This window comes from Chrysemys picta, chromosome 8 (assembly GCF_011386835.1).
Source record: "Chrysemys picta bellii isolate R12L10 chromosome 8, ASM1138683v2, whole genome shotgun sequence".
In the NCBI taxonomy this organism is placed as follows: Eukaryota; Metazoa; Chordata; order Testudines; family Emydidae; genus Chrysemys; species Chrysemys picta.
This window is the reverse complement of record NC_088798.1, coordinates 56630530-56656845: the sequence shown is the minus strand read 5'-3', so window position 1 is coordinate 56656845 and position 26316 is coordinate 56630530. Positions and strand designations below refer to the sequence as shown.

Below are 26316 nucleotides of genomic sequence, written 5' to 3'. Positions count from 1 at the left end.
GCCCTGATCAGTGAGGTAAATGTCTATCCAGGGGCTCTCTAACTGGATTGAAACTTGACATGAAGATAGCCTAGAAGCATGCTCTGAAAGACTTCTGTTTCCAAATTTATAAAGTAAAATGTTACAATTATACAAAATAATTAAAATGTTTTTACTGGTGTAGTTTTTGTCCATAATTCTGGAACTTGGACTGTAATTTTTTTTGCTTTTTGAGGCTTGGAAGAAACAAATAACTGGCGTGGCCATTTAAATAAATAAGCCATTATATGGCATCAATACTTTAAAAAATAAATATTGCTGTATATATTTTGGTTGCATATATTTAAATGAAAGACTGAAACCCGAAAAATACCCAATGAGCACTAAGGGTTGTATTAAATAAATAATGATAATTTGCCATATAAACACTTGGATCTGAGAGATTTTTGTGTTCAGCAACATTATCTAGCATCCAGCGGTTTCCGTTTATATGCTCATCAGGAACACAGTGCAAAGTCAATATGTTTATACACCTAAGTAGATTTTAAGGTGCTGGAGCTCATGTCATCCATAGAGCTTGGGCAAAAGCAACTTGAAGTAATAGCTGTAACATTAAGATTAACATTGGATTTTTGCATATAACCTCTCTGATAGCAGATGAGCTGGGTTTAGGAGCTTGAAGAATAAATAAATTATTTAAAAACATTTAGTGGGGATTATTAGGAGAAACCAGTGATAATATAAAATATGTGATTGATGGTATGCAAGAGGCTGAGAATTACTTCTCCTTTGTAGTATTTTCTTTTTATGGTAACTTTACATAAATTAGAAATATAGAGGCTGTGGAATTGTAGTATAGCGTTATGTGTAATGCTGTATTGTTTTATGTTCTTTCAGTTCTGGGACCCTGGCAAGAGCCCAGATTACAGTTCTTATTAATTTTGGTGGTGTTTTTACAGCTTCTTGTGAGCAAGTGATTTTCAGCACCACTGTCAGTTCTTCAAATGTGGAGGCTTGGAATATATGACCTCTGTGGCTCAGAGTTGCCTCTCAGTGAAGTATGGCTCCTAAAGATCAGAACTGAAGGGACAGCTATGGTGACTATAAACACCTACCTGAATGGCTGAGAACATTATGTTTTTTATAGCAACAGTTACTTATTTTTTTAAGGTTAGTGAGGCCTTCTGGGGAAATTTGCTTTGCATTTGTCTGCTTCATACCTGATTTTAGGATTAATCCACTTAAGTTGCAGACTCTTAATGTTCATGAACACAATTCACGCAAAATTCTGCTCTATTAATCATTGATTATTTGCAGAAAATAGCTTTTATTTTTTTCAGATTTTATTACATCAATTTATGGTGAGAGAATAAAAAACTTCAGAAGATAGCAATAAAATTATCCTTTGACTAATCCTAAATTGGGGTATAGAATGTTGTTATTTAAAAGAACAAATGGGAAAGTCAATACAGAAAGGTTCAGTATTTAACCTTTATTAAACCTTAAAGGTTTGAGAACATATGAAATAATGCTTTGCAGTATATATAAGTCCTCATGATTTCTTGAAATCTATTTTAACCAAGTAGCAAGAATCCCATAAAATTATTATCCAGCATATTTGCAAAAGAAACAAAAAAAATGGACTAAATTATTCCAGTGGACTTTGTGTGTACAAATACATCTATCAGTTGGATTTCTGCACAGATATTCATGGCAGTATTCGGCATGAAGTCTGAACGCTAACATCCTTTGTTACTCAAAGCTTTGCAGGAATAAATTATTAATGCTTCTGTGCTAATACTGACACTACTGGAAAATCTACTTTTGTTTTTCATATATATTTCAGGTAAGACTGGTAGGCAAGTTAGTGAAGTTACTCTTATGTGCATCTTCTCCAATTTTTGGTAAGACTCTAGAGAGTGAATAAATATTAATATCATAGTATGATATCTTTCCTCATTCAGATACTTGTGTTTTCACACTCAGTGATACTGTAGCCTATTTGCATTCTCATTTGTTAGTACCTTCGGTGATATTTGTTGTTGGAACTTGTATTTTTTTGTGTCAGCACAAACTTTGCATTTTCATTCATTCCAAGTTTAGGGAGGCTCTTTCTTTTACCATCTTCTAGTATTTCATTGTTTTCAAAACAGTTTTGTATTAGCTATCACAACTTTCAAAAGGTCTTCCTGATTAGTTGTTTTGAAATCTGGTTCATGGGATTTGTTGGAAGATTCCATTTTGACCTGATGGAGGTCAAGTCCGTTTTTTTTCAGCTGCATACATGGATAAAATTGGTTTTTAGAGACTTCAGTAACAGTTGCTGCTGCTCATGGTATGTCTGATTCCTCCGCAACTTGAAATATGTGAGAGACACCAGAGAGCTTTAGGAAACCCATGACCAGCAACAACTTCTTCAGAACTGGTAATGGCTCATTTAAAAAAAAAAAAATCTATTCTCTGCTACTTGAGCTTTTGTTTTTTTGTGGGGGACTTCACATCTTAATATTCACAGTAGAAATAAATTGATAAGAGAATTGTTGAAAGGAAAAGAGCTCTAAAATCATGTATTTTTCTTAGTTCGGCTCATAGAAGCTGAAACAACTTGAAGTGGGGTAGCAGAGTAATATTAATGTCTGCTGTTTTGACCAATCCTACCTCTTCTCTTCATTCCCCAGGTCCAAAGGAATTTGAATACCAGTTAACAATCATCTTACTAAAAATGGCTTAAGTTTAGTTTGATGAGAACAAAGTTGCCAGTTCACTGGGTAATTTAGAAAATTATGTAACCAAGTGGTGGCTAAAAATTTCAAGTGGATATTTGTTTTCTAAAAATATCAGTTAATGTTGTATCTTGCCTCTGATAGATATTTTCTAAAAGAGATACTGGAAACAGAAAACAAAAACATATCCTGAATGAGGTTTCCTAGAATCATAGCAATTTAGGGCTAGAAGGTTGCTCAAGGGACCTACTCCAGCCCCCTGCGCTGAGGCAGGACCAAGTAAACCTAGACTATTCCTGGCTGGTGCTTTTCTAACCTGTTCTTAAAAACCTCCAATGATAAGATTCCACAGCCTCCCTTGGAAGTCTATTCCAGTGCTTAAATACCCTTACAGGTAGAAAATTTTTCCTAATGTCTAACCTAAATCTCCCTTGCTGTAGATTAAGCCAATTACTTCTTGTCCTACCTTTTATTGGACATGGAAAACAGTTGATAACTGTCCTCTTTATAACAGTTGATATAACACACATAACATACCAGTGTAACATATTTGAAGACTATCTTTCCCTCCCCTCTCCCCCTCCACCCCCCCGTTGTCTTTTCTCAAGACTAAACGTGCCCAGTTTTTTTGGTCTTTCCTTGTAGGTGAGGTTTTCTACACCTTTTATAATTTTTGCTGCTCTCCTCTGGACGCTCTCCAGTTTGTCCACATCTTTCCTAAAGTGTGGCTCCTAGAACTAGACACAGTACTCTAGTTGGGGTCTCACCAGTTTCAAGTAGAGTGGGACAATAACCTCCCGTCTCTTACACATGACACTCCTGGGACCCCAGGAAGAATTAGCTTTTTCTGCAACCACGTTGTGTCTGACGAAGTGGGTATTCACCCACGAAAGCTTATGCTCCAATACGTCTGTTAGTCTACAAGGTGCCATCCGAAGAAGTGGGCTATAGTCCACGAAAGCTTATGCTCTAATAAATTTGTTAGTCTCTAAGGTGCCACAAGTCCTCCTGTTCTTCTTTTTGCGGATACAGACTAACACGGCTGCTACTCTGAAACAAGACTCTTTGTCACACATTACATTGTTGACTTATATTCAATTTGTGAGCATCTGTAACTCCTAGATTTTTTTTTCAGCTGTGCTATTGTATAACCACATATTCTCCATTTTGTAGTCATGCATTTGATTTTTTTCTTCCTAAGTGTAGTACTTTGCATTTGTCTTTATTGAATTTCATCATGTTGATTTCAGACCAGTTCTCCAATTTATCAAAATCATTTTCAATTTTAATCCTGTCCTTTTGACTGGTAGCAACCCCGCCCAATTTAATGTAATCTGCAAATGTTATAAACATACTCTCCACTACATTGTCCAAGTAATTAATGAAAATATTGAATAGTTCTGGATCAAGACAGACCCCTGGGGGACCCCACTGGACACATCCTCCCAGTTTGACAGTGAACCATTGATAGCTACTCTTTGAGTATGGTCTTTCAACTAGTTATGCTCCCACCTATTAATAATTTACTATAAACATCATTTCCCTAGTTTGCTTATGAGAATGTCAAGTGGGACTGTTGAAAGCCTTACTAAAATCAAGATGTATCGTATCTACTGTTTCCCCCTTATTCACTAGGCCAGTAACCCTGTCAAAGAAGGAAATTAGATTGGTTTGGCATAATTTGTTCATGACAAATCCATGCTGGCTATTACTTATTACCCTATTATCCTCTAGGAGCTTACAGATCTATTGTTTAATCAATTGTTCCAGTATCTTTCCAGATATTGAAGTTAGGCTGACTGATCTATATTTCTCTGGGTTTTCTTTGTTCCCCTTTTTAAAGATAGGTACCTTGTTTGCCTTTCTCTAGTCCTCTGGGACCTCACCAGCCCTCCATGTGTTCTCAAATATAATTGCTAATAGTTCTGAGATTGCTTCAGCTAGGTCCTTAAGTGCCCTTGGATGAATTTCATCAGGCCCACCCTGCTGACTTGGATACACCTAACTTATCTAACTATTATTTAGCCTGTTTTTTTCCTATTTTGGCTTGTGTTCCTTCCCTCTTGTTAATATTAATTGTGTTAATTTATCTGGTCACAGTTAATCTTTTTAATGAAGACAGAATAGGTGTTAAGCACCTTAGCCTTCTTGATATGTTGTTAGTGCTCTTTCCTCACTAAGTCATGGACCTGTACTTTCCTTTGTCTTTCTCTTGCTCCTAATGTATGTATTTATAGAACCTCTTCTTATTGTTGTTGATTCAAAAATTCAGTTTGTGCCTTAGCCTTTCTGATTTTGTCCCTACATGCCCGTGGTATTCTTCTGTACTCCTCCTATGCAGTTTGTCCATGCCTCTGCTTTTTATAGGATTCCTTATTGATTTTCAGGTCATTCAAGAGCTCCTGGTGAAACCATATTGGCCTCTTACTAGTCGTCTTATCTTTCCTTCACAATGGATAATTTGCTATTGTACCTTTCATATTGTTTCTTAGAAAAATTGCCAGCTTTCCTGAATTCCTTTTCCCATTAGATTTCTTCTAATGGAACCTTACTTACCAGTGCTGAATTTGTTAAAATCTGCTTTTTTTGAAGTCTGAATATCTGTCAGTTTTGGCTTTGTAGCCATATTTTTCCTATTTTGTAAAGGATTTTCTTTCCTCTTTGTGTGCGATCCAAATGGGGTAAGCTGACTGCAGATACAAATTACTGTCAGTAACACAAAGCAGGAAAAAAATCTTTGTTCTAATAATTTTAGGTTAGACGTAACAAGGATAAGTTTAAAAAAACACCCCTCAATTGATTAAAAAAAATCCTGTTGGTTGTAATCTTGGCATGGTGTGGCTCAGGTGATTAGTAAAGGTCTTTGAGCCTTTCACTTCTAGATCATCTGTTTAATTATATAGGTCAGGTGAACAGTGACTGAATCCGCTGCTGTGTAGCTTCCTGACTTTACGTATTTCAGTTCAGTTCAGGTGTCCACTGACAACTGGTACCCTCCAGTTTTCAAGGCTGATAATCTAGAATCTTTCACTAGCACTGCATATTTTCTAGAGGTTAATCTTGAAACTATGGATTTAGAAAATATGTACGTTACAGATTTTAAAATTCCTTTAGCACACCAACCTTATCTCACAGATTTTAAAGAAATTCTGCATTTTCCAGCCCCATGCTCTTTGGAGTTTTATAACAGGAGGAACTTGTCCAAGAATTTTGGGCTAAATTATTAATACAAAATCAATTTAACCTTTCACTTCCAAAAATCCCCCTCATACTTAGCAGTGTGAAAGCTAGTTGAGCCCAGATGGGATCCAAGCTAGCTCAAGAAAGGGATTTAGACTTCCTTGAACAAATAAGAATATAAGCACCCTTCATTCTTGGTTCCTCTTATGGACCCAAGGAGCATTTTATTTTTTCCCACTTCACATCTTCCCTTGTAAGGCTTTGCATCATGGACACATGTAGTATGCTAGACATGACTCCCTTTATTCTATTTCTAACAAATCCACTTGAAGTCCAACACTGTGGTTTAATCAACAAGTTTGAGTGACATGAGTTGCTTCCCCTCCAGGGTTACTTTTGATCTGTCAGTGCTTCTCAGCCTGCGGGCCACTTGTGGCCCAATCAGCACACAGCTGCGGACCATGTGACATCCTCAGGGCCATACAGGTAGTAAATATATTGTGTAGATGTGGCTCACATAAAGCTGCATATGTGGTCCATAATGGTAAATAGGTTGAGAACCACTGATTTATGTGAAACAGTACCCTGTAGACTAGGGGTTCTCAAACTGGGGGTCAGCACCCCTCAGGGGGTCACGAGGTTATTACATGGGGGGTTGCGAGCAGTCAGCCTCCACTCCAAACCCAGCTTTGCCTCCAGCATTTATAATGGTGTTAAATATATTAACAAGTGTTTTTAATTTATAATGGGGGGGGTCGCACTCAGAGGCTTGCTGTGTGAAAGGGGTCACCAGTACAATAGTTTGAGAACCATCGCTGTAGACAGAGCCATGCAGAGTAGCACTACAACTGAATAAAGTGAATAAGATTTCACCTTAAAGTGACTGTAAAAAGAATACCTCCTTTAGAGGTTAGTAGTTTTTGGTAGTCACCATCCTTTCCTATCCAACTTAATTTAAATTCTTATCCTGCCGGATCTGGCCAGCCTGGGACCTCAATTTGATATGCTCAAGAAGAAGAAAAGTAGAGATGTCTAGATTTCAGAGGGTTTGTGTCTTTTATTGCGTGAGCTTACATTGGTAAGGAATCAACTCAATCTAAATCGTAATAAGGCACTCAGACAGATTTGAATGTACACAAAACGGGCTTGCACTGGTTTAACTTTACGAACTTCTAAACTGTTTGAATTTTATTGCTACAAGTCTCTTGTGTAGCCAAGGCCTAAGAGAAAAAATACAGTAGGGGTTCTTTTTGTTAATCTGTAATGCTGACACCCCCATTCCCCAACCTGGATTATCAGAGAAGACTTAATATTGCTGTAGCAAGGTTTATTTCGTTTATATTTGTTTCATTACTCATAATCTGCATTGAGTCTCCCATTCATTGCGAATTAATGAGTTTACTGTATTAGTTTGCTTTGGACTGAAGTTGGAGAAGTTTTAAATTATGACTCGGCATGAATCTTTTTAAAAGCTGGTCCTCATTTTTTAGATATTATTTTCAGAGGAGGGAGGTTTATTATCTATTTAAATACTTACACGGCCCCCATTATGGTGATACCAGTGTATCATGTTTTGGAATGGTGGAGAATTTCCTTTCCCTTGACTGTTTATATGCTTCTGAGGAGATTTGGGAAGCAGCTTCCTTCTTATAGAAGGAGATTTCAACTAGCCTTTTTTCTTGTACTTTATATTTCTTAAGGGCTGTGTGAATGTTTTAGTGCATGGAAAAAGTTATAGCTAGGCAAAGATTAACAGGAGGAAAAACAAGAACACTTTTGCCACTTGATAGACTGTGGAACCCAGGTCATATGCAACTAACTAGCAAGTCATGTGGAGAAGCAGATTCAAATGCCAAGTATTTGCTGGAAATGTTTAAAAAAGAAAACAGTGAAGGGGGAAGGTTGACTGGCATGGAGAAGATGAGTAAACAATGTCTTAAGTAGGAAAACACAGTTATGCAAGTGACCCATGCCAAGACCTCTGTGTGGATTCAGGAATCAGACCTTTGGGAGATGGCTGTCTGTTTAACTTGCCATTTGTGGTATCCTGAAATAAAGATGTGTCCTTTAGACCTTGTATTTACTTTGCAAGATTGTGACCACCATGTTGCCACAGTTCTTCTGATTTTCTCTCTAATCAGTTGGCTTTTTTTTCTTTGAGTACTATTTGCTAATTATGCTGCAGTGCCTTGATCTTGGAGAATTGGAGTGGGGCTCAAGGATTGGGGTTTGCATCTTGTTGGTTGCAGGAAATAGGTTTGTAGAACATGTTCTCAGGTTGGATTAGGATAACAGCCAAAAAGGACAGGCTGGACACTTCATATATCCTAAAATGGAACCAGACAATGCAACTCTTGTTAAAACATGATGGTTTAGATGTTGATATGTTCACAAATCTGAACATTCAGTTATGGTTTGCACAGCAACTGTATCTCTACCACTTGCACATTCATCATGAACTCTATATAGTGGGTATTGATTGCCTTAACAATAACATATGCAATGTGGCTGTTTCTTCCGGGCTGTTTCTGGCTCCAGCATGAGAAGTCTAGGCTTTACCATTATATCTTTCAGCAACAGGCCACAATTCATCCTGTTTCTTTCTTATTTGCACTTGTGTAGTAACCAGGAGTGTAGAGTATAAGACCCACTCTTGAATTGTTGGTATTGCTTCAGTAACTAGCTGAAAATCATCATATAAAAAGGATTGCAACTGACACAGTGACTGTGGGCTTGGAACACATGAGTATTTTTGGGATGATTGAATACCACTCTTGAACCCAGGTTGTGCATGTAGCAGTTGAATGGTTTGCCCAAAGTATATCTTTAACTGTGTTACCTTTGCGGTTTGATTTGTGAAACTGCTTCCTGTACTAGAAAACTAGTGTCCTGGATTTCCTGAGCTATTTGATCCCTTGAGTTCTGGAGCGTGAGACACTATGGTTCCGGAGTTCTGGTTAACGAGCCTTATCTGGATTAATGTTTTCCTTTTTTAGTCTCTTCTTCAAAAGAAGACTAAAAGGGAAATGTGCTGATTTCTTTTGTCATGTGGTATTCACTTTTTAAAGAAAAGTGTATATTTTCCAGTACTTCACAATATCGATAAGCAGTCCCTGAGGCTCTTTCTTCCTTTGCCATGACAGATTCCTGTTATGTCACACCGAAGCTCTGGTATTGACAGCTTTCTCTCTAGTAAAATCCTATCCTACCTAATAGGAAATATTTTTCCAAAAGAGCATATTTACACATGCTGTCAGGGTAGTCTTTTAGACAGCAAGGCAACTGGTTTTAGACAAAGCTGTCAGTAAACATGTGGTTTGTGTGTTTCCTTTGTTGTCAGGAATAAGTATAATTCCAGTGTCTTCGCATTCCATAGCTTTATATATCAGTCTTGAGGAATTAAAAAGACTTCAATTGCTACTCATTTTCAAACAGGCTTATCAGAGTGACTTAAGTTTTTTGTGCTGACTGGTTGAATTTTTTCTGTTTCCTGCAGGCTTTCAAGGAGATGCTGTATGCAGCTCAGGACCAGGCCCCTTCTATAGAAGGTAAGCAAGCTGTGACCCTGAATCATACTTGCATTACTGGATGCTGAGTATTGAGCACAGCTTCTCCTTGCCTATTTGCTGAAACTGACAGGCTTAATAGGCCAAAGGGGAAGCAAGAACCTGGCTGCAGAAAATTCTGCTTTTCCAGATCTCTAAAGCCTTTTGTACTGAATCATTAAAACAGTAAAAGGATATTTCTATAGTCTGAGGCTTGTAACAGCTATTTTCTTTTTGTGTATATGGACACTCAATCATTCAGTGGTGGAAGTGACTCCTTCATGAGTTGAGAATAGTACTCTGTTCTGGTATGACAATTCCAATCCCCAAAAGTGGCTAATATGAAGTGCTGGACAGGAATGTATAAAATAGCCATAATGCATCTAATTTCTGCAATGTTGCACTTGGGGAAAATTATTTCCTGATCCCAGCTATTGGTCAGTTTATGCTCTGAAGCATAAGTGAGAGCCGCTAACATTTATCCTGTGTTCAACTGGGATGCCATTCTTATTTGTATAAATGTAGAATTATTTTAATATTTTTCTTACTAAGCCATTTGTATCTGTTCACTGGCATTAAGTTCCCTTGATAATGTTATGTAAAAAATTCTATCAGCTTTAAACTTGTTACATTATATGAGTAGGCTTTGTTAATTGAGTGCTTACCCATAAAACTAACTTTCTTGATAAAACTCATTACATTTATCTTTCCTCTTCTTTCTAAGAGAACTACAAAATAATCCTAATCTTTAAAATGCTCGCTCCAGCCTCTACTTTTGTTACCCTCCTCATAACTTTTTGCCTTTTCTGCAGTTAGGTGTCTAAAACTGAATGCAATATCGAAGGTGAGAATGTATCATTAACTATAGTGGCACTTCTATGTTAATCTCTATTTTAATACAGTTTGTGACTTTATTTACCTTTTTAGGTGTGTGTGTGTGTGTATATATATATATACACACGACAGGAAACACATGCTAACGTGGTCAGCTTTTTCCGGAGCGTCTGGCTGGAGAATCTTGCCCGCATGCTCGGGGTTCAGCTGATCGCCATATTTGGGGTCGGGAAGGAATTTTCCTCCAGGGTAGATTGGCAAAGGCCCTGGAGGTTTTTCGCCTTCCTCCGCAGCATGGGGCAGGGGTCGCTTGCTGGAGGATTCTCTGCGACTTGAAGTCTTTAAATCATGATTTGGGGACTTCAACAGCTGAGTCAAGGGAGAGAATTATTCCAGGAGTGGGTGGGTCAGCTTTTGTGGCCTGCATCATGCGGGAGGTCAGACTAGATGATCATAATGGTCCCTTCTGACCTTAGAGTCTATGAGCTGGTTAATCTTGGTCATGTTTTCTGTAATGGTGTCAAACAGTTCCGTCCCATCTATGCTTTTGGTTAAACTGTTATCGTTACCAGTTGAAAGAAGGGTGGGGCATTGCTAACAACTGGTTGGTCACTTTCCTAGAGTGCATTGGAACTTTAATCACTGCTATGCATTATTAATTATTCTAAGATTAATTTTTCCATTCTCTTCTCTTCCAGAAGACTAAGTATGAGATAAAAATCAGTTAATCTTTGCAGAAGGTCTTTGAATTTTCTGTTTTTCTCTAAAATCAGAGCTCCCAGGTATCTTTCTTATCATTCCACAGTACTAATTTACTTATTCACCTGTTGTGGAAAAGGCAACAATGAAAAATACAAGTGTCAAATGTATTTTTTTCATTTTTTCTCTCTCCACCAGTCTACTCCTACATTCCTGCCCATTAGCTCCATGTATTTCCTTGGTCTTTACCAGGTAGTACACTAAATAGCTGTGAATAGGGAGAGTTTCTAATTATGGGTTTAGTGTAAGTGATGGGGAATTTTAGTCACTTGATTCCTGCAGGTTAAACTAAACTTCCAAGATGTAAATGTACCCGTTCTTCGATTGGTGAGAATAATATTTAAAAGAAGAACATTATTAAATTATCTCTGTGTGTAGTGGGGACAAGTCTTTATTATACTTCTCAAAGGAATAATCAAAGCCAGTAGAAACCTCTGTGGAGTCTCCTGACTGGAGGGAAGTATCCTTGGAGCACTGCCCAGCCGGTATAATTCTTAGACTTACCTTGGCACCTGACTACTTATTTGACCCGGTCTACTAATTTTGTTAAAACAAACGTACTTTTTCTGTAAAGTGCCAGACCCCAGGACTGGACATCCACAGCCAGGTGGCTACAGTCCAGCCACCCAGGTGGAATATATGGATTATTTTGGAAACTGTGTAAATGATTTTACAAAGACATTGAAATTTCCACTCCGTGTCCTATTTTTTTCTAGTGTGCAAAACTGTTTAAAAATGGTCGAAAACACTTTGTAGACTACCTAATCTAGAAAACTGATCTGATGCTGGTTTGGAACAGTGTTGCGTAGTCCATACTGACTACGCACATTACCTTTAATCTGTGTTTTTAAAGATGGTTTCCTGACACTAGTGGAAGTCCAATGTAAGTGGAATGGATGGGGATTAGATGGCTCCTAGGGTTACCTATGACATATTATTTCCTTCCATCTCTAGGTCACTGGCTCACATCTATCCCATGTCCATACAAGCTTGCTATCTGATGGCTGTTCAGTGGCCTGTATTTCAGAGAGGCCAAGAATTGAGTGGTCAGGAAATGTCACCTAGTTTCTGAGACATAGTTCAAGCATATTGATGAGACAGTGTGAGAGAACTTACATTGCTGCTGCCTGTACTGTGTCCCTTTTCTGTGCATAAAGAAGGCTTTAGTTTGCATGGCTGTTAATCCAGCACCTTTCAAATTTATCACAAACTTAATTCTTTTTAAAAAAGTATGAATTGAGACAAGCCAGGTTTTTCCAAGTAAAGGCTGAAACTCCATCCTTAACTCACTCCATTCTGTCTTGGTATTATGTTGTTCTTCAAACGGTAGGTGACTTTATACATTGGTTGTGATACTGAATGAGAGCATAGACTCTCACTTCCTTGTTTTTGTTGTTCCTTAATAGTTTAAAATCTGATTTAAAAAATAACAAGGTAAGGTGTGCAGAGAATATGTCTCAGGAAGCTAGCTCTAATGTGATGATTAAACTTTGAGAGCTGTAACTTTTTTCTTTTGACACTTTTAGCATAGTATCTGGATGTGCTGTCTTTATTTATTTAAAGCACCAATGGAAAAGGAACTGTGTGTGTGTGTATGAGAGTAGATCATCAGATGGTATAATATTTGTATTGTCCCTCTAGTTAGGATATGGGAGAGCTTTAACTTGTGTTTTAGTCTCCTGTGATGTCCTCTAAAGAGCTTGTTAAAGTCCTTCAGTAAAAAGGGGTAAGTGACATCCTGGTATTATTAATGTGAAAAACCAAGCAGGAGAGTTTTTTTTAAATAAAACTGAACCTAATTTTGTATGGCATAAAATAATTTGCTTAGCAATCTATCTCCAGTTAGACAATAGCAACAGCAAATGCCTGCATGCAACCATTTAAGTTAGTGGTTCCACTCTTTTTGTTTTTCTTGTTGCTGAAGTAGTCCTTGTGATGGATTGGTGGGAAGATGTTCCCTTTTGTCCCTCTGCCCCAAGTATCAGCATGGTTGTCACCATATGACCATTCTTTTGCTCAACTCTCTCTCCCTTTTTATCTATTCCTTTTCCATTATCTTCTCCCCCCCTCCTTGTTGCTCTCACTTAAAATCTTTTACTATTCTTTATTTATTTTGCTTCCATGCTTCTGCTGACTTCCCTTTCACCAATATGCTGCTTGAGATGTGGAGGTGGGTGTCTGTGGTCTCATGGACTGCATGTGCTTTTGTGGTTGAGTTGAGTCCTACAGAAGAAGAGGATAAAGATGGGGGGTTATTGCTTGAACCTGCATTCATATACATGTGTGCTGCTTCCTTGGCCAGCTGGATTAGGAGCTGCTGAGACAACAGGGAAGGAAGGCAGGTGACAGTCAAGGAAATGCAGCTTTTGGAGTATGTTTTTAGTAGCAACAGGAGATTTAAGATCAGGTATCTCTCTCTGTGTCCATTGCTCTTATCCTCTTCCCTTATGCCCTCCTGCTATGGCAGTGCTCAAGGTTGAGAAGCGTTGACTTAATTACTAACATTATCTAAGACAGTGGTTCTCAAACTTTTGTACTGGTGACCCCTGTCAAATAGCAAGCCTCTGAGTGTGACCCCCACCCCCTTATAAATTAAAAACACTTTTTTATATATTTAACATCATTATAAATGCTGGATGCAAAGCGGGGTTTGGGGTGGAGGCTGACAGCTCATGACCCCCTATGTAGTAACCTCTCGGCCCCCAGTTTGAGAATGCCTGATCTAATATGTCCGTCTGACATGCTTGGTTGGAGATGAGGTATTTTAACAAACATTGAAAATGTTAGGTCAAATTCTGGAGCTGGGCAAAATAGCTCTTCAAAGGGATGCACATCCCACTGGGATCCAGGAAGTGGGCGGGCGGAAGCCCGCCCACTGCTAAAGGACCTCCCCCCAGCCTAGGGGGAGTATCCACACGTCCGGGATTCCAAGTAATTTCGGGGGACAACTAAAGATATAACAGGAACGGGAGTGAGGTCACAGGGCTAAACGAAGGGAACCGGGAGCGGGGGAGGGAGGATGCACATAGACCCTTCAAAAGCATTGTTATCTGCCTATACTCTTGTTACAAGAGCTCTACACAGCCTGCCCATAGATGCTATTGTCGAACCGGGGGATGGACTGTGGTTTACATGCACAATATGTTCAGAACACCTTTCCAGTTCCTATCATGGATGGTACTGCAACCTCCCCGGATTTTTAAGAGCCAGATCAGCAGTAGTCCATGACCAACTTCTTCTCCCAATAGTGGCTGTTTAATGTTGGTTTTCTGATAGTGCCTATATATGAGAGATGCTATACTTGCCAGAATTGTGCATATTTTCTTTTTCACTATTATTCAAACCTATGTCCAGGATGAACAGTCTACTGAAGGCCTGGTCTAAATGCAGATTGTACTGGTTTAATCAAAATCATTTTTCTGATTTATTTAGTTAAACTGGTGCAGACCTCTGCGTGGACATATCTAATTAGCTTTGATTTGACTTAATATGGAGTGCTAGTTTACTGGTCAAGGCTTTGTCATATCACTTGAGCTAGGAGGAGATTGATTCTGTTTGCTTCCTTAGAGCCTAGGAATTTTTCCTCTTAACTTCCAAGTTTCTCCTGCTCTGTTACAGGTGCAGTGAAGTATTAGCACAGACTCTTTCTTAAACTGCTACAGGCTGCTATATGTATCATTTGGCAAAGGATTGTGTGGTGTGATAGGTGCTTTGGGAGGGATAGCTCAGTGGTTTGAGCATTGGCCTGCTAAACCCAGGGTTGTGAGTTCAATCCTTGAGGGAGCCATTTAGGGATCTGGGGATTGGTCCTGCTTTGAGCAGGGGGTTGGACTAGATGAACTCCTGAGGTCCATTCCAACCCTGATATTCTATGAACCTTCTATGAACCTCCAAAACACTCCCAGTAAATAATAGAGGCAATGAAAAGTCTCAGAGATCTGCACAGGCTAAGCACAGATCAAAAATTAAAAAAAAAATCTAATATAAACTGTTTTCAACAGTCTTGTACTTGGGACTGTCTCTTTGCACAGTTCAGACATGGACAAACAATGTTAACTTCTAAACGGCACTTAAAGAATTTAAATGACTTGTAATCTTACTAGTTTCGAAAAAGTTAAAAAATGGTGGTGGGGAAAAGCCTGAGATCTGAGGAGTGATGGGCAGAGCCCAGGTCAAAGTGGAGATTTTCTACTCTGCTACCTTACTTAGGTGTATAGTGACACTAACTGGCTTTGTGCTCAGCTGACTTTTGCGAGGGTAAATCTGCGTTTCCATTTTAAAGCTATGAACACTGACAATTTGATTTTAAGTAACAAAGCAGGGATGTGGGTGACCAGAATAATGTATTGCAAAAATATGCAAAAACAAACCTCCCCATACCACTACCACACACCTCTGGGGAAAATTCATGCAACTTCCTGTAAATTTTAAGTTATTGCCACAATATTCTCTCGTCCTTGCTGATGTCTTTATAATTCCTTGATTCTTCCTGTATTGAATATTGCATCTGCTTATTTTGGATGGAGGCAATGAGAATGGAAGAAGCGAGGTCATTCAGTGCTTGAACACCCATGCCTTTTGTAGAAGCAGCAGAGTACCAGCATTATGCATTTCTGTACCCTGAATTCTGCATGAATTATACCAGGTGGCCTGCACACACTCTGCCAGAAGAGTTGCTCACGTATACATAGTTTAACTAACTTGTTCAAAGATCCTATTTCTTCCTGTGTCTCATTACTTTTTGTTCCTATAGTTTCCTTTAGGCTTGCATCAGTTCCCTGCATGTTCTTAATATCTTTCTTTGCGGACTTCCCCTTTATCAAAGCAATGCTGTTTATATACCTTCCTCTTATCCAAGCAACTTCTAGTAGTATCCATGTTTGACCATTCTTAAACCACACTTTTACATACAGGACATAAGCCAGTAAAAGCAGACAGATGATATGCAATTGGCTCCCAATCCTAAATGTTATGCAAAGGAAATTGCTTGAACTACCAGGGGATTCTTTGGCATACATATTTGCCTTATTAGTAGAAATTAGCATGTAATATTTTTACAATGAATGGTTCAGACTGGATGAATTGATGCTGTTGTAAAATTGTTCCTTCCTCTGCTTTTCACAGCTCTCAGCCTTGTGAGATTGCATAGTTTCTGGTGGAAAACCTGTACATGAGTGTAACAAGTCAGTAGAAATTGGCACCATGGCTTTGCTGTGAGAGGAAGCACTCAGGAAGCAGCCCCTGGTGGTTTGTGGTGAAAGTCAGGTATCATGTCTTGCTTTTTTTCAGAGGCAAAAAGCACACTATGACAAAGGCATGAAATACTGGCCTCATGTAGGGCAAGTAGTGCTCTGTCTTTCTCCTGTTGTCTCCTGTCAGCTTTGTCCCCTCAGCAAGACAGGTTGCCGGACTGTCGTGGCTTGGACTCCTACTGATTATTCCACTTGGTTAGCAGATGTGTCGGCATCTCCCTGAGCTTCTTAGAATGCAACTCTTCTCAGCAGTAGTGAAGATGAAAGTATGTCTGTAAATTATTCATTCTGATTATCTGCTTGAATGGACAGAGTCCACTCTGAATATTTTTCCCCAGGATCTTTGCTATTCTAAGGGATTTTGAAATTTAACCTGCTTCTAAAATTATTTTACATCTGTTGAAATGAGCTGTTCTTCCCACTTAGTCCATAAACCTATATCTCAGTAGGACATAATTTCATTTCTTTTGCCTTTCTGTGAACAAGGATTGCTACCCATAAGAAGGTTAAATTGTGTACAGGGTTTAGAAAATATTCTAATTTTGCTAGGGGGATGGTGAGTAGTAACACTTCAAAGCTTTTTATATACATATATATTTTACTTAAGATTAAAACTAATGGATGATGTTGCAGCAAAATGGGGCTGGAGGTAGAAAGAAGCAAATATAACAGGGTTTCTCTATAGTATCTTTTTAATATATACATATTTGCTTTGTATATGAAAAGTGACAGGAGTGGGGCTCAAACCATGTGAGAATACCAGTGCTTGAGGGCATGTTGGTTTGATTACGCACACTCATTCTCATATGAGAAGATTTTAATCTTCATTTTAAATATACTGTTGATTAATTTTGGGTTAATGTCGTCAAACCCCTTTGTAAACTGACTTGGATTAAAATAAATGAAGACCTTATAGTATTCCTTAGTCTACTCCATTGTGGTGATAAAAATATTCAGTGCTGAATGTGATAGGACACGGAGCAAATCTAATTCCCTTACCATGTCCCAGACAAATGGTTAAGAGGCTGCAGAAGTAGTGATTTCAATACCTAACCCCTGGGCTGCTCGTGAGGGATGGGTCCTGGGTATAGTCTTTGTGATAGTTTGCTGGTCAACAGGGTGTGATTTCTTAGAAGGCACTGAGGAGTTGGAAAGGTATGAAAGTTCAAAAGACCAAGGGTGTGAGGGTGTGAGGGTGTGAGTGTGTGGGTGCAGGGAATAAGGATTTGTCAGCAGTAAGAAGGAAAAACTATAATTTAGACCTTGTAATTTAGTGACAGAAATCATCCAGGTGGTTGACAAAACTATTTTGTAGGCATGCCCTTTAATAAGGCTTGGATGTTGCTGACTACTGAGACTTAAGTATGCAAAGTGGTACAAGCACAAAGCTCTAAGGCCTTGGCTACACTTCCAGAAGTACAGCGCTGTGAGTTAAACCTGACTTCGTGCAGCTGAGTAGGGAAAGCGCTGCAGTCTGTCCACACTGACAGCTGCCCAGCACACTGTCGTGGCCACGTTTGCGGCAATTGCAGCGCTATTGGGAGTGGTGCATTATGGGCAGCTATCCCACAGAGCACCTTTTCCCATTCTGGCGCCGTGGGTTGTGGGGGCGAGGGTGCGGGGCATTCTGGGTCTTGTCCCAATGCCCCGTGATGCATCGCTTCGCATCCCAGAAATTCCTTTGTTTCTGTTCACCTTTGGCACCATCTTTCAACGGTTTCTGTGCACCGCAATCTGTCTGTGGGAAATGGAGCCCGAACTGCTGAGGCGTGTGCTGACAAGTCTCGCCAGCACGTCACGTTTGGCTGTCGAACTATTCCTTAAGATCCAAAGTGACAGTGAGAGTGAGGGTGAGGAGTCCGACGATGCTATCGAGCTGCGTAACGCGTACGACACGAAATTGCTTGTGGCATTCACGGACATACTCAGCACCGTGGAACGCCGCTTTTGGGCTTGGGAAACAAGCACCGAGTGGTGGGATCACATCGTCATGGAAGTCTGGGATGACGAGCAGTGGCTGCAGAACTTTCGGACGAGAAAAGCCACTTCCATGGGACTGTGTGAGGAGCTCGCCCCCACCCTGCGGTGCAAGGACACAAGATTGAGAGCTGCCCTGCTGGTGGAGAAACGGGTGGCTATTGCGATCTGGAAGCTGGCAACTCCAGACAGCTACCGGTTGGTCGCAAACCAGTTTGGAGTGGGAAAGTCGACCATTGGAATCGTGTTGATGCAAGTTTGCAAGGCCATTAATTGCATCCTACTCAGAAGAACCGTGACTCTGGGTAACGTGCAGGAAATAGTGGATGGCTTTGCACAAATGGGGTTCCCTAACTGTGGAGGGGTGATAGATGGGACACACATTCCTATTCTGGCACCACCCCACCTAGGATCCGAGTACGTTAATCGGAAGGGGTATTTCTCTATGGTTCTCCAGGCGCTTGTGAATCACCGTGGGCGTTTCATTGACATTAACACAGGCTGGTCCGGAAAGGTGCGTGACGCACGCATCTTTCGGAACACTTGGCTGTTCAGGAAGATGCAGGCCGGGACTTTTTTCCCAGAGCGGAAGATCACGGTAGGGGAAGTTGAAATGCCCATTGTGATCCTTGGAGATCCCACTTACCCGTTAATGCCATGACTCATGAAACCTTGCACAGGGAGCCTTGACAGCAGCAAGGAACGGTTCAACTACAGGCTGAGCCGGTGCCAAATGACTGTGGAGTGTGCCTTTGGCCGTTTAAAGGGCTGCTGGCGATCTCTGTATGGGAAGCTGGACTTGGCCGAAAACAGCATCCCCATGGTTATATCCACGTGCTGTACCCTCCATAATATTTGTGAAGGGAAGGGTGAAAGCTTCACTCAGGCATGGACCTCCGAGGTACAACACCTGGAGGCTGAATTTGCACAGCCAGAGAGCAGGGCAGTTACAGGGGCCCAGCGCGGGGCTGCAAGGATTAGGGATGTCTTGAGGGAGCAATTTGAGACTGAAAACCAGCAGTGATATCTGGTGTCCTGCACGGGAGTGAAGTGCAGTAGTTCCGATCTTTAGGAATCAATGTCTGCTAAGCAGACAAAGCAGACTTGCAGTGCCTGTTTATTTCCTGGGCTAAGGAGTCTTTTACTTTATGCAATAATAAAGAATGTTTTCAAAGCCAAAGAATCCATTTATTGAAAAGAAAAAAAAATTATTTATTGAAAAGAAACAAGGGGGTGGAGTGGGGAACGGTACAATCACAGATTCGCGTATGTCCTGTCTGGTGTGATGTGCAGTGAGTGCTGCACTTGAGGATAGCTATACTGCATGGTGATGGGGTTGAGTGCAGAGGGTAAGAGTCGTGGTTTTCAGGGCTGGGTGGTGAAGATACTGGTGTTGGAGGCAGCGGGTGGTGTGAAGAACACGGAAGTTGGGGAAAGTGGGTTGGAGGTGACAGTGGGGCACAACAGAAAGAGTTTTGGGACAAGGGCTGTGGGGGGGGGGGTGGCGTTTGCGTTTGCGGTACTGCTCCTTTTTCTGCATGGCTACGAGCTCCTGGCTAGCGTCTGCTTGTCGCTCCAGGATGCTTATGAGCCGATCCGTGCTTTGCTGCCGGTGCTCTGTGCTTTGCCGCCGGTGTGCTGCGTTTTCCTGGCGGATCCTGCTTTCTCTCTCCCTCCAGTTCTGTGCTTTCTCATTCTCTGTAATAGATTGCCTCATCACTTCTTGCAGCATGTCTTCTTTGCTTTTTCGCGGTCTCTTCCTGAGTCTTTGCAGTCTCTGAGCAGGCGATAAGAGGGACGGCTGAGGTCTCAAGGTTGATGCTGCTGTATAGGCAAAATGCAACATTTAACAGAGGCAGCACTGTTTATACCAGACAGTAATGATTCCCCCCGCACTTAAGGAGTAGAAAACACACAGGGTCTACACAATAGCATAATTTTCCCGTCCGAAACAGAGCACACACATCCCACGGGAGCCTCAAAATGGTGAGTAAGGGGGACTGATTGTTTCAGGGCTGCACTGTCCTCTGGGTTTCTGTGCCTTGGGGAGAGCCAACAGCTTCAGGGGGCACCTACACTGAACACTGTCCCAACATTTTCCACAGGAGTTCGTCCTGGACGATATCTCGCTGCTGAGGGTGACCTGGGAAGCAAGGGAGGGTCTTCTACTGCAATATGGCTTTCGCCCTGGCCCATATGCAGCTTGCCTGTGTGCAGCAATGGTCCCCTCGCGGCACAGTGGCGCGAACACGTTAGCCTGGCTGGGACAAGGACCATGGTGGCTCTCCCGATAAACCTGCGCAAGCGCATTGCACACGTTCTGGATGAGACATTCGAGGAGATTACCGAGGTCGATTACTGCGATGTGATAAACCACATCAATGCACTATTCCGCATCTAGGCATGCATGTCTAACCCTTCTCTCCCAAAGAGCCCGCACCAAAAAAATTCCTTCCAGAAAAAAAAACCCGCTTACCAGGAACCTGCTCTTCTGTTTGTCCTCCACCAAGTACCAGCCGCTGCAACTGGCTACCTTCCTCCTGGCTCTAGAAGAGCTCCTGGATGCATGGCTGCAGGGATTCCGGGGTGTCTCCATCCGGCCCACCACCATCACTCCCGTTTTCCTCCTCGTTCTCCTCCCCCCTCCCCCCCCCCCGGCTCTGAAGTGTCCATGGTGGTGCTCGGAGTGGAGGTGGGGTTAACCCCAAGTATCGCATCCAGGTCTTTGTAGAATTGGCAGGTCGCGGGGGGAGCATCCGATCGGCCGTTTGTGTCGCGGGCTTTGCGGTAGGCAATCCGCAGCTCCTTCACTTTAATCCTGCACTGCAGGGCGTCCCGGTCATGGCCCCTTTCCATCATGTCCTTTGATACCTTCCCGAAGGTATCGTAATTCCTATGGCTGGAGCGCAGATGGGACTGGACAGCTTCCTCCTCCCAAACACTGATGAGGTCCAGCAACTCGCCATTGCTCCATGCTGGGGCTCGCTTGGCACGTGGAGGCATGGTCACCTGGAAAGATTCGCTGATAGCACGCCACGCCACGCCGGGCTGAGCAAACAGGAAGGGGATTTTTAAAATTCCCGGAGAATGTAAAGGGTGGGTCACATGGTTGGTTACCTGAGGCCAGGGCAGTAGAGTTTGAACTGATGACCAGAGTGGCTAGAACAGGCATTGTGGGATACTCCCGAATAATTCTGGAGGCCATTCACAGTGCATTGGGCGGCCACACTGGCGCTGCAGCGGCAGCGCAATACTCGCTATTCCTCTCGGGGAGGTGGAGAACATGCAGCGCTGCAACCACGGAGATACAGCGCTGCAAATGCCTTGCCAGTGTGGACAGGGAGTGAGTTACAGCGCTGGGGGCGGCTTTACAGCGCTGTAACTCGCAAGTGTAGCCAAGGCCTGAAATTGGGGAGGGAGCAGGTTATTGCTTTGGTATGATTCACTTACATCCATTTTCTTCAACTCTCTGGTGTTAATAAATAAGAGCTGTATTTAGTACAATAGGTGGTAGTGAAAGTTGGACATAATAAGATGGCCTGTCCCATTTGAAATGGCAACCAAGAAACTGTCCGCTGGGAGCAGTAGGTTTGAGCTGCTTGCTTATCAGTCCGGTTGCAGAAGTGGTATGGATTATTCATTAATGGTGCTAGATAATACATCAGAAACAGTAAACTGTGCTCTGTTTTTTCCTTCTTTTACCTCCTTGTGTTTTAAAAACAACAGAAAACAAAAGAAAAACAGCAAGGTGCTTCCTTTTCTCTGGTTAAGGGAATTAGTGAAGATTTATAATTTAACAGGTATATGTCAAATTTCATATTAGTGACCAGCATTGAGAATATTCATTTCCCAGTGTAGCTCATTTCACAAAGGTGGATAGTTGGTAACAGTGTTTTGATGAAGGAATGGCTGCCTAACAGGAGCAATTGTGTAAAAAAAAAAAAAAAAAAAAAAAAAAAAAAAAGAAAGAAAACCCAACCCTTTTAGTTTCAGCTATAAAGAAACCATACATGAACATTCACAAAACCAGGTTGGTTTTTGTACCATATGCAATAAAAATTGCATACAGTCACCTTTACCATGAGGTAGCCTCTGGGTTTCCAGTAATTCCTTATATAAAATGCGATGTTTGAACTATTATTATGCAATTAAGACTTAAGAGGAGATCAACTGTCCTCAGTGAATAATGCAATATGAATTGAACTTGATTGGTTTCTTTTGGTTTCAAAATGCATGCGGTGGGCAGGGAAGGAGCAGAATAATTGAAATGTCGTATTCTATCAGATAAGAATTGCTTGTAAGATGCCTTGGAAAAATGGCCAACTCACTTCACTAACACCCCAGGGAATCCTGATGTGTCTGCATAATACAGTGGAGGAACAAAGTATTTCCCCTATGATTATACCTCTGAGGCTGCCCTTTTCAGTTTTGTTACATTAATCTGCTTAAAGGTCACACCGTGTGTTGGTTGTTAACAAAAAGATTGTATGAGAGCATGAGGATGACTTTTTTTAAGATTAAATATTTTTAAAGCAAACAAGGGCAATGTGCAGAGTAAAAGTGAAATCACTTCCAATACTATTCCCTGTCTCCTATATGCTTAAGGATGAGGGATAAAAAGGAGGACCAGGTAATAGTGAATTTAGAATACATTTTAATTCATGTTGAAAACTGCCTTTTTTATTTAGAACATAAAGACTGAATAGAGTCAAAATTTGATTTTTTTTTACTTGAGGTGAATAAGAATTATTTTTAAATTAGGAATTTTATTTACATGTTGCTAGTTCTTTAACTTCTTCCCGTTTTACAATCTTAAATTTCTGAAGTGGCTGTTTTGTACTTTGCTTAATTTTGCACATGCCTAACTTTGAGCACCTTAGTAGTGTCATTGAAATTCATTGGACTTTTCATATAGGTAAAGTTACACATCTGTTTAAATGTTTTGCAGAATCAGGGCTTTCACTTGTAATATTTTGCTTTTTTGCCTATAACAATTTTTTAAAAGTCAAATAAGAGATCCTACCAGTAATAGCATTTTTTAAAAGCATTTATAATCTTAGTTTATTTTTAATCTAAAATTGCAGTAGCGCAGGTTATATTAGTTTTACAAAGCCTCAGTATGACTTCAATCAATTATTCTTTATTTAAAAAATCCAGTGATTTAATAATTGAAATCACCTTAATTTAAATTGCTCCACTATTACTGTTGGACGTGGTAGCCACTTTTATTATCTGGGTTAATATCTAATATGCTGTACAAATCACAGACACTGGAGTAATGGTATTTTGTTATCAGATTTACAAATGCAGCTGAAAAGATCTTTAATCTTAAAGAAATTCCATTGTAATATAACAGATTCTGTAATCATTACATACAGTTTCAAAGAAATAATGTAAAAGCTAGTGACTTGTCAGTCAGGAAAATGTTCCAAAATCCGTATCTGTAGCCAAAAGCCATAGGGTAGGCAGCTTATGTCAGAATGTATGAATTCACTTTGAGTGCAAAGCAGCTTCTGTATTATGGTCTATGATAACATGGCTGGCAAAGTGGTTCTTAAATTCTGCACTGTGATGGGCCATTAGACTTATTTAGAGAATCCTGTGAGCAGCAGCCAGCCATACAAGAATTGCGGGGGCAGGAGGTGGTATCAGTAGTATTGGGGCCCAGTGAGATCATGTGTTTAGTTTCTCATTTTCTCTTTTGTGAAGAGGGTGAAGCATAGTTTATCACCAAGGAGACTGAATGTCAATCTGTGGTTTCTGATGAGAAATTGACTAGCTATGTGACTTTAACAAGAGATGCAATCAGTGGATCGGGAAAAGGAAAATTGCATTTGTATTGGTGTATTATGGCATGCAATTGATTTTCCATGCATTATATAACCCCAGGCATACAGTTTTTTATTAGGGGCTGAATTTTCTGCATTCTAGACTGTAGCACTGTAAGTCCTAAGTAGCTAAATTTGATTTTAGGAGTATGCTGTTAAAGCAATTCTAGGAATAATTCAGAATGTATTTTATAAGTGCTTCCAACTTGTTTGTGGGATTTGAAGCAGGAAAGAGGCTCAATGGGGATGAGATGGTTGACCTTGAATCCATCCTGTCCCATAACTGCAAACTTGCTCTGAGGGCTGTAGCCAAAGCTCAAGACATCTTGAAAGATCACTCCCTGTGCTACTTCACCCATCCCTAAGGCAGCTGTCTAAGACAGCCATCTTATCTGTAGCCTAGCAGTCCAGGCTTCTCTCTTCTGCTGAAGTGGAGTGGATCCATGCCAGCTAGATTGTCCACCTGCCAATCCATTGCTAGGGGGCTTTAAGGAAAGATGGGTACCATTACCATAAAACTTGGAGTCTTCTGTTGCTTAATTAGGATAATCCTAGCAGGCTGCTCAGTGCGCAGACACACAAGAACCATTTGTACAGATATGAATGAAAATGCTTCACAGAATAAAATTTTATTCTGTAATTTTTATTCAGTGTTGTGTGAGGACAAACCATAGTTAGTGGGGCCCTTTTGTGTGATCATAGACCAGTAAACTCAGGTTTGGATTTAAAGTAACGCTAATTCTCTGACGAGTGGTGGTGTCTCCTTTCTATATCTGTGATGCAGTGAGGTGGCGTAGCAAGTAAGTGTTGACTGATGTTCCCTTGTGTAATTTGATTAATGGAATTCCACTAGTGTTTTAGTACCTCTAAAATTACTTTTAATCTTTCATGTTCAGAACTGGAAGTTGGGGAATGGAACTGATTAAATAAATGTGGGGCCTGATCTTGCATTCTTTGTACACCTAAAACTCCTATTGAAATCAACAGGAATTTTAGGTGCCCAAGGAACACAGTCGGGGCCACAGTTCAACTATTCTGTTGAACAATTAAAGTGCAACAAATGCCTTCAAAACGAGGGCAAGTCAGGATTTGGGTCTGCTTTACCTTGGCTAAGAGCAGCTACAGGAAAGAAACCATTTTTGGAAGTTAGCCTAATACTTTGAAAGGACACTACATACTTAAGCCTAAGAATGCGTTCTTAGGGATGATTAAAAACTATTAAAAGTTTGTGTGGTTGTGACTGGATGCCTGAATGGGCCACCCTGAGAATCCTTGCATGTTGCCCTGAGTAAGCAATAGGGCAGACAATCCCCAAAGGGGAAAATAATTAGATTCATTAAATCAGTAACAAGATAGCTTCTGTAATACCACAGTGGTTATCAAAAGTCATAGTTCCCTTTAAGCATTCCAGCTCTTGGCTGTCTAAATGGGGACCAAGTCTAATATAGTGAATGGTTACTGAAAGCCAGATTCACCACTTTAGGTCCACCAGTCCCAAAGGACCGGACACTTATCCTCAGGTTAATGTGAGACTCAGATCTTCCTGAATAATCATGCAGATACCAATCCTTTAGTGACTAAAGGTTTAATAATAAAAAGAAAAAAGAAGAGAGTTACAGTGGTTAAGAGATCAATATACATACAGATATATAAAAAGTCTTTTTCAGTTTCATAGCAGAGATGGTGAAGCTGCTGATTTGTAAACAAACTTTCTGGAATCAGTTCAAAAGGTTATAGTCCAATAAGCAATCCAGTTTATTCTCTTCCATGAGAATTCCAGGTTAAATCCAGAGTAAACCTGGAAACCTCAGTCTTGTGGCTTATACCTTCCCTGTCAAAGTTTAAGCAGACCTGAGATGACAGGATCAGGCCCAGGGCTTTTTCTTTATAGTCTTGTTGCAAGCTGACAAGCTTCGTGACAGCACTTGTCACATCAGGACCTTTCCCGGCTAAAGAATATGCAGTGTATATTGTTGCTTTGACGCTAATCTTCTATTTCCTATGCAGACACAGGTAAACTAGCTTCATCCATTTACATAAATCAGTTAGCCATTCAAATTATCAAGGCAGTTCATCATAGCATAGAAAATTAAGATGAAGACAATGTAAATAATATTATTAGTTTCTGTAGTATCTTACATCTTTGAGTCAATAAGCAGTAATGATTCATTATAAGACAGGAACAGGATTTTAGCATCTACCCGCTAATTAGATCACATTGTTAAACTTGTAACAAGAT

The 26316-nt window shown here is 40.6% G+C and overlaps 1 protein-coding gene and 1 long non-coding RNA gene across 3 annotated transcripts in view; one reads left to right on the top strand and one right to left on the bottom strand.

Moving 5' to 3' along the window:
- XPR1 (xenotropic and polytropic retrovirus receptor 1) overlaps nucleotides 1-26316 on the top strand; it is a 252139-nt gene that overhangs the window by 1177 nt on the left and 224646 nt on the right. For both annotated transcript variants that reach the window (XM_005290759.5, XM_065554519.1), the window contains exon 2: nucleotides 9379-9430. In XM_005290759.5, the coding sequence (XP_005290816.1) occupies nucleotides 9379-9430 (52 nt within the window). The remainder of the gene's footprint in view (nucleotides 1-9378; nucleotides 9431-26316) is intronic.
- Nucleotides 19752-20868, bottom strand: LOC135973081 (uncharacterized). Its single transcript, XR_010589785.1, has 2 exons — nucleotides 20726-20868; nucleotides 19752-20073 (listed from the first exon to the last, which is right to left on the bottom strand). It is a non-coding gene; the product is annotated as an uncharacterized LOC135973081 (long non-coding RNA).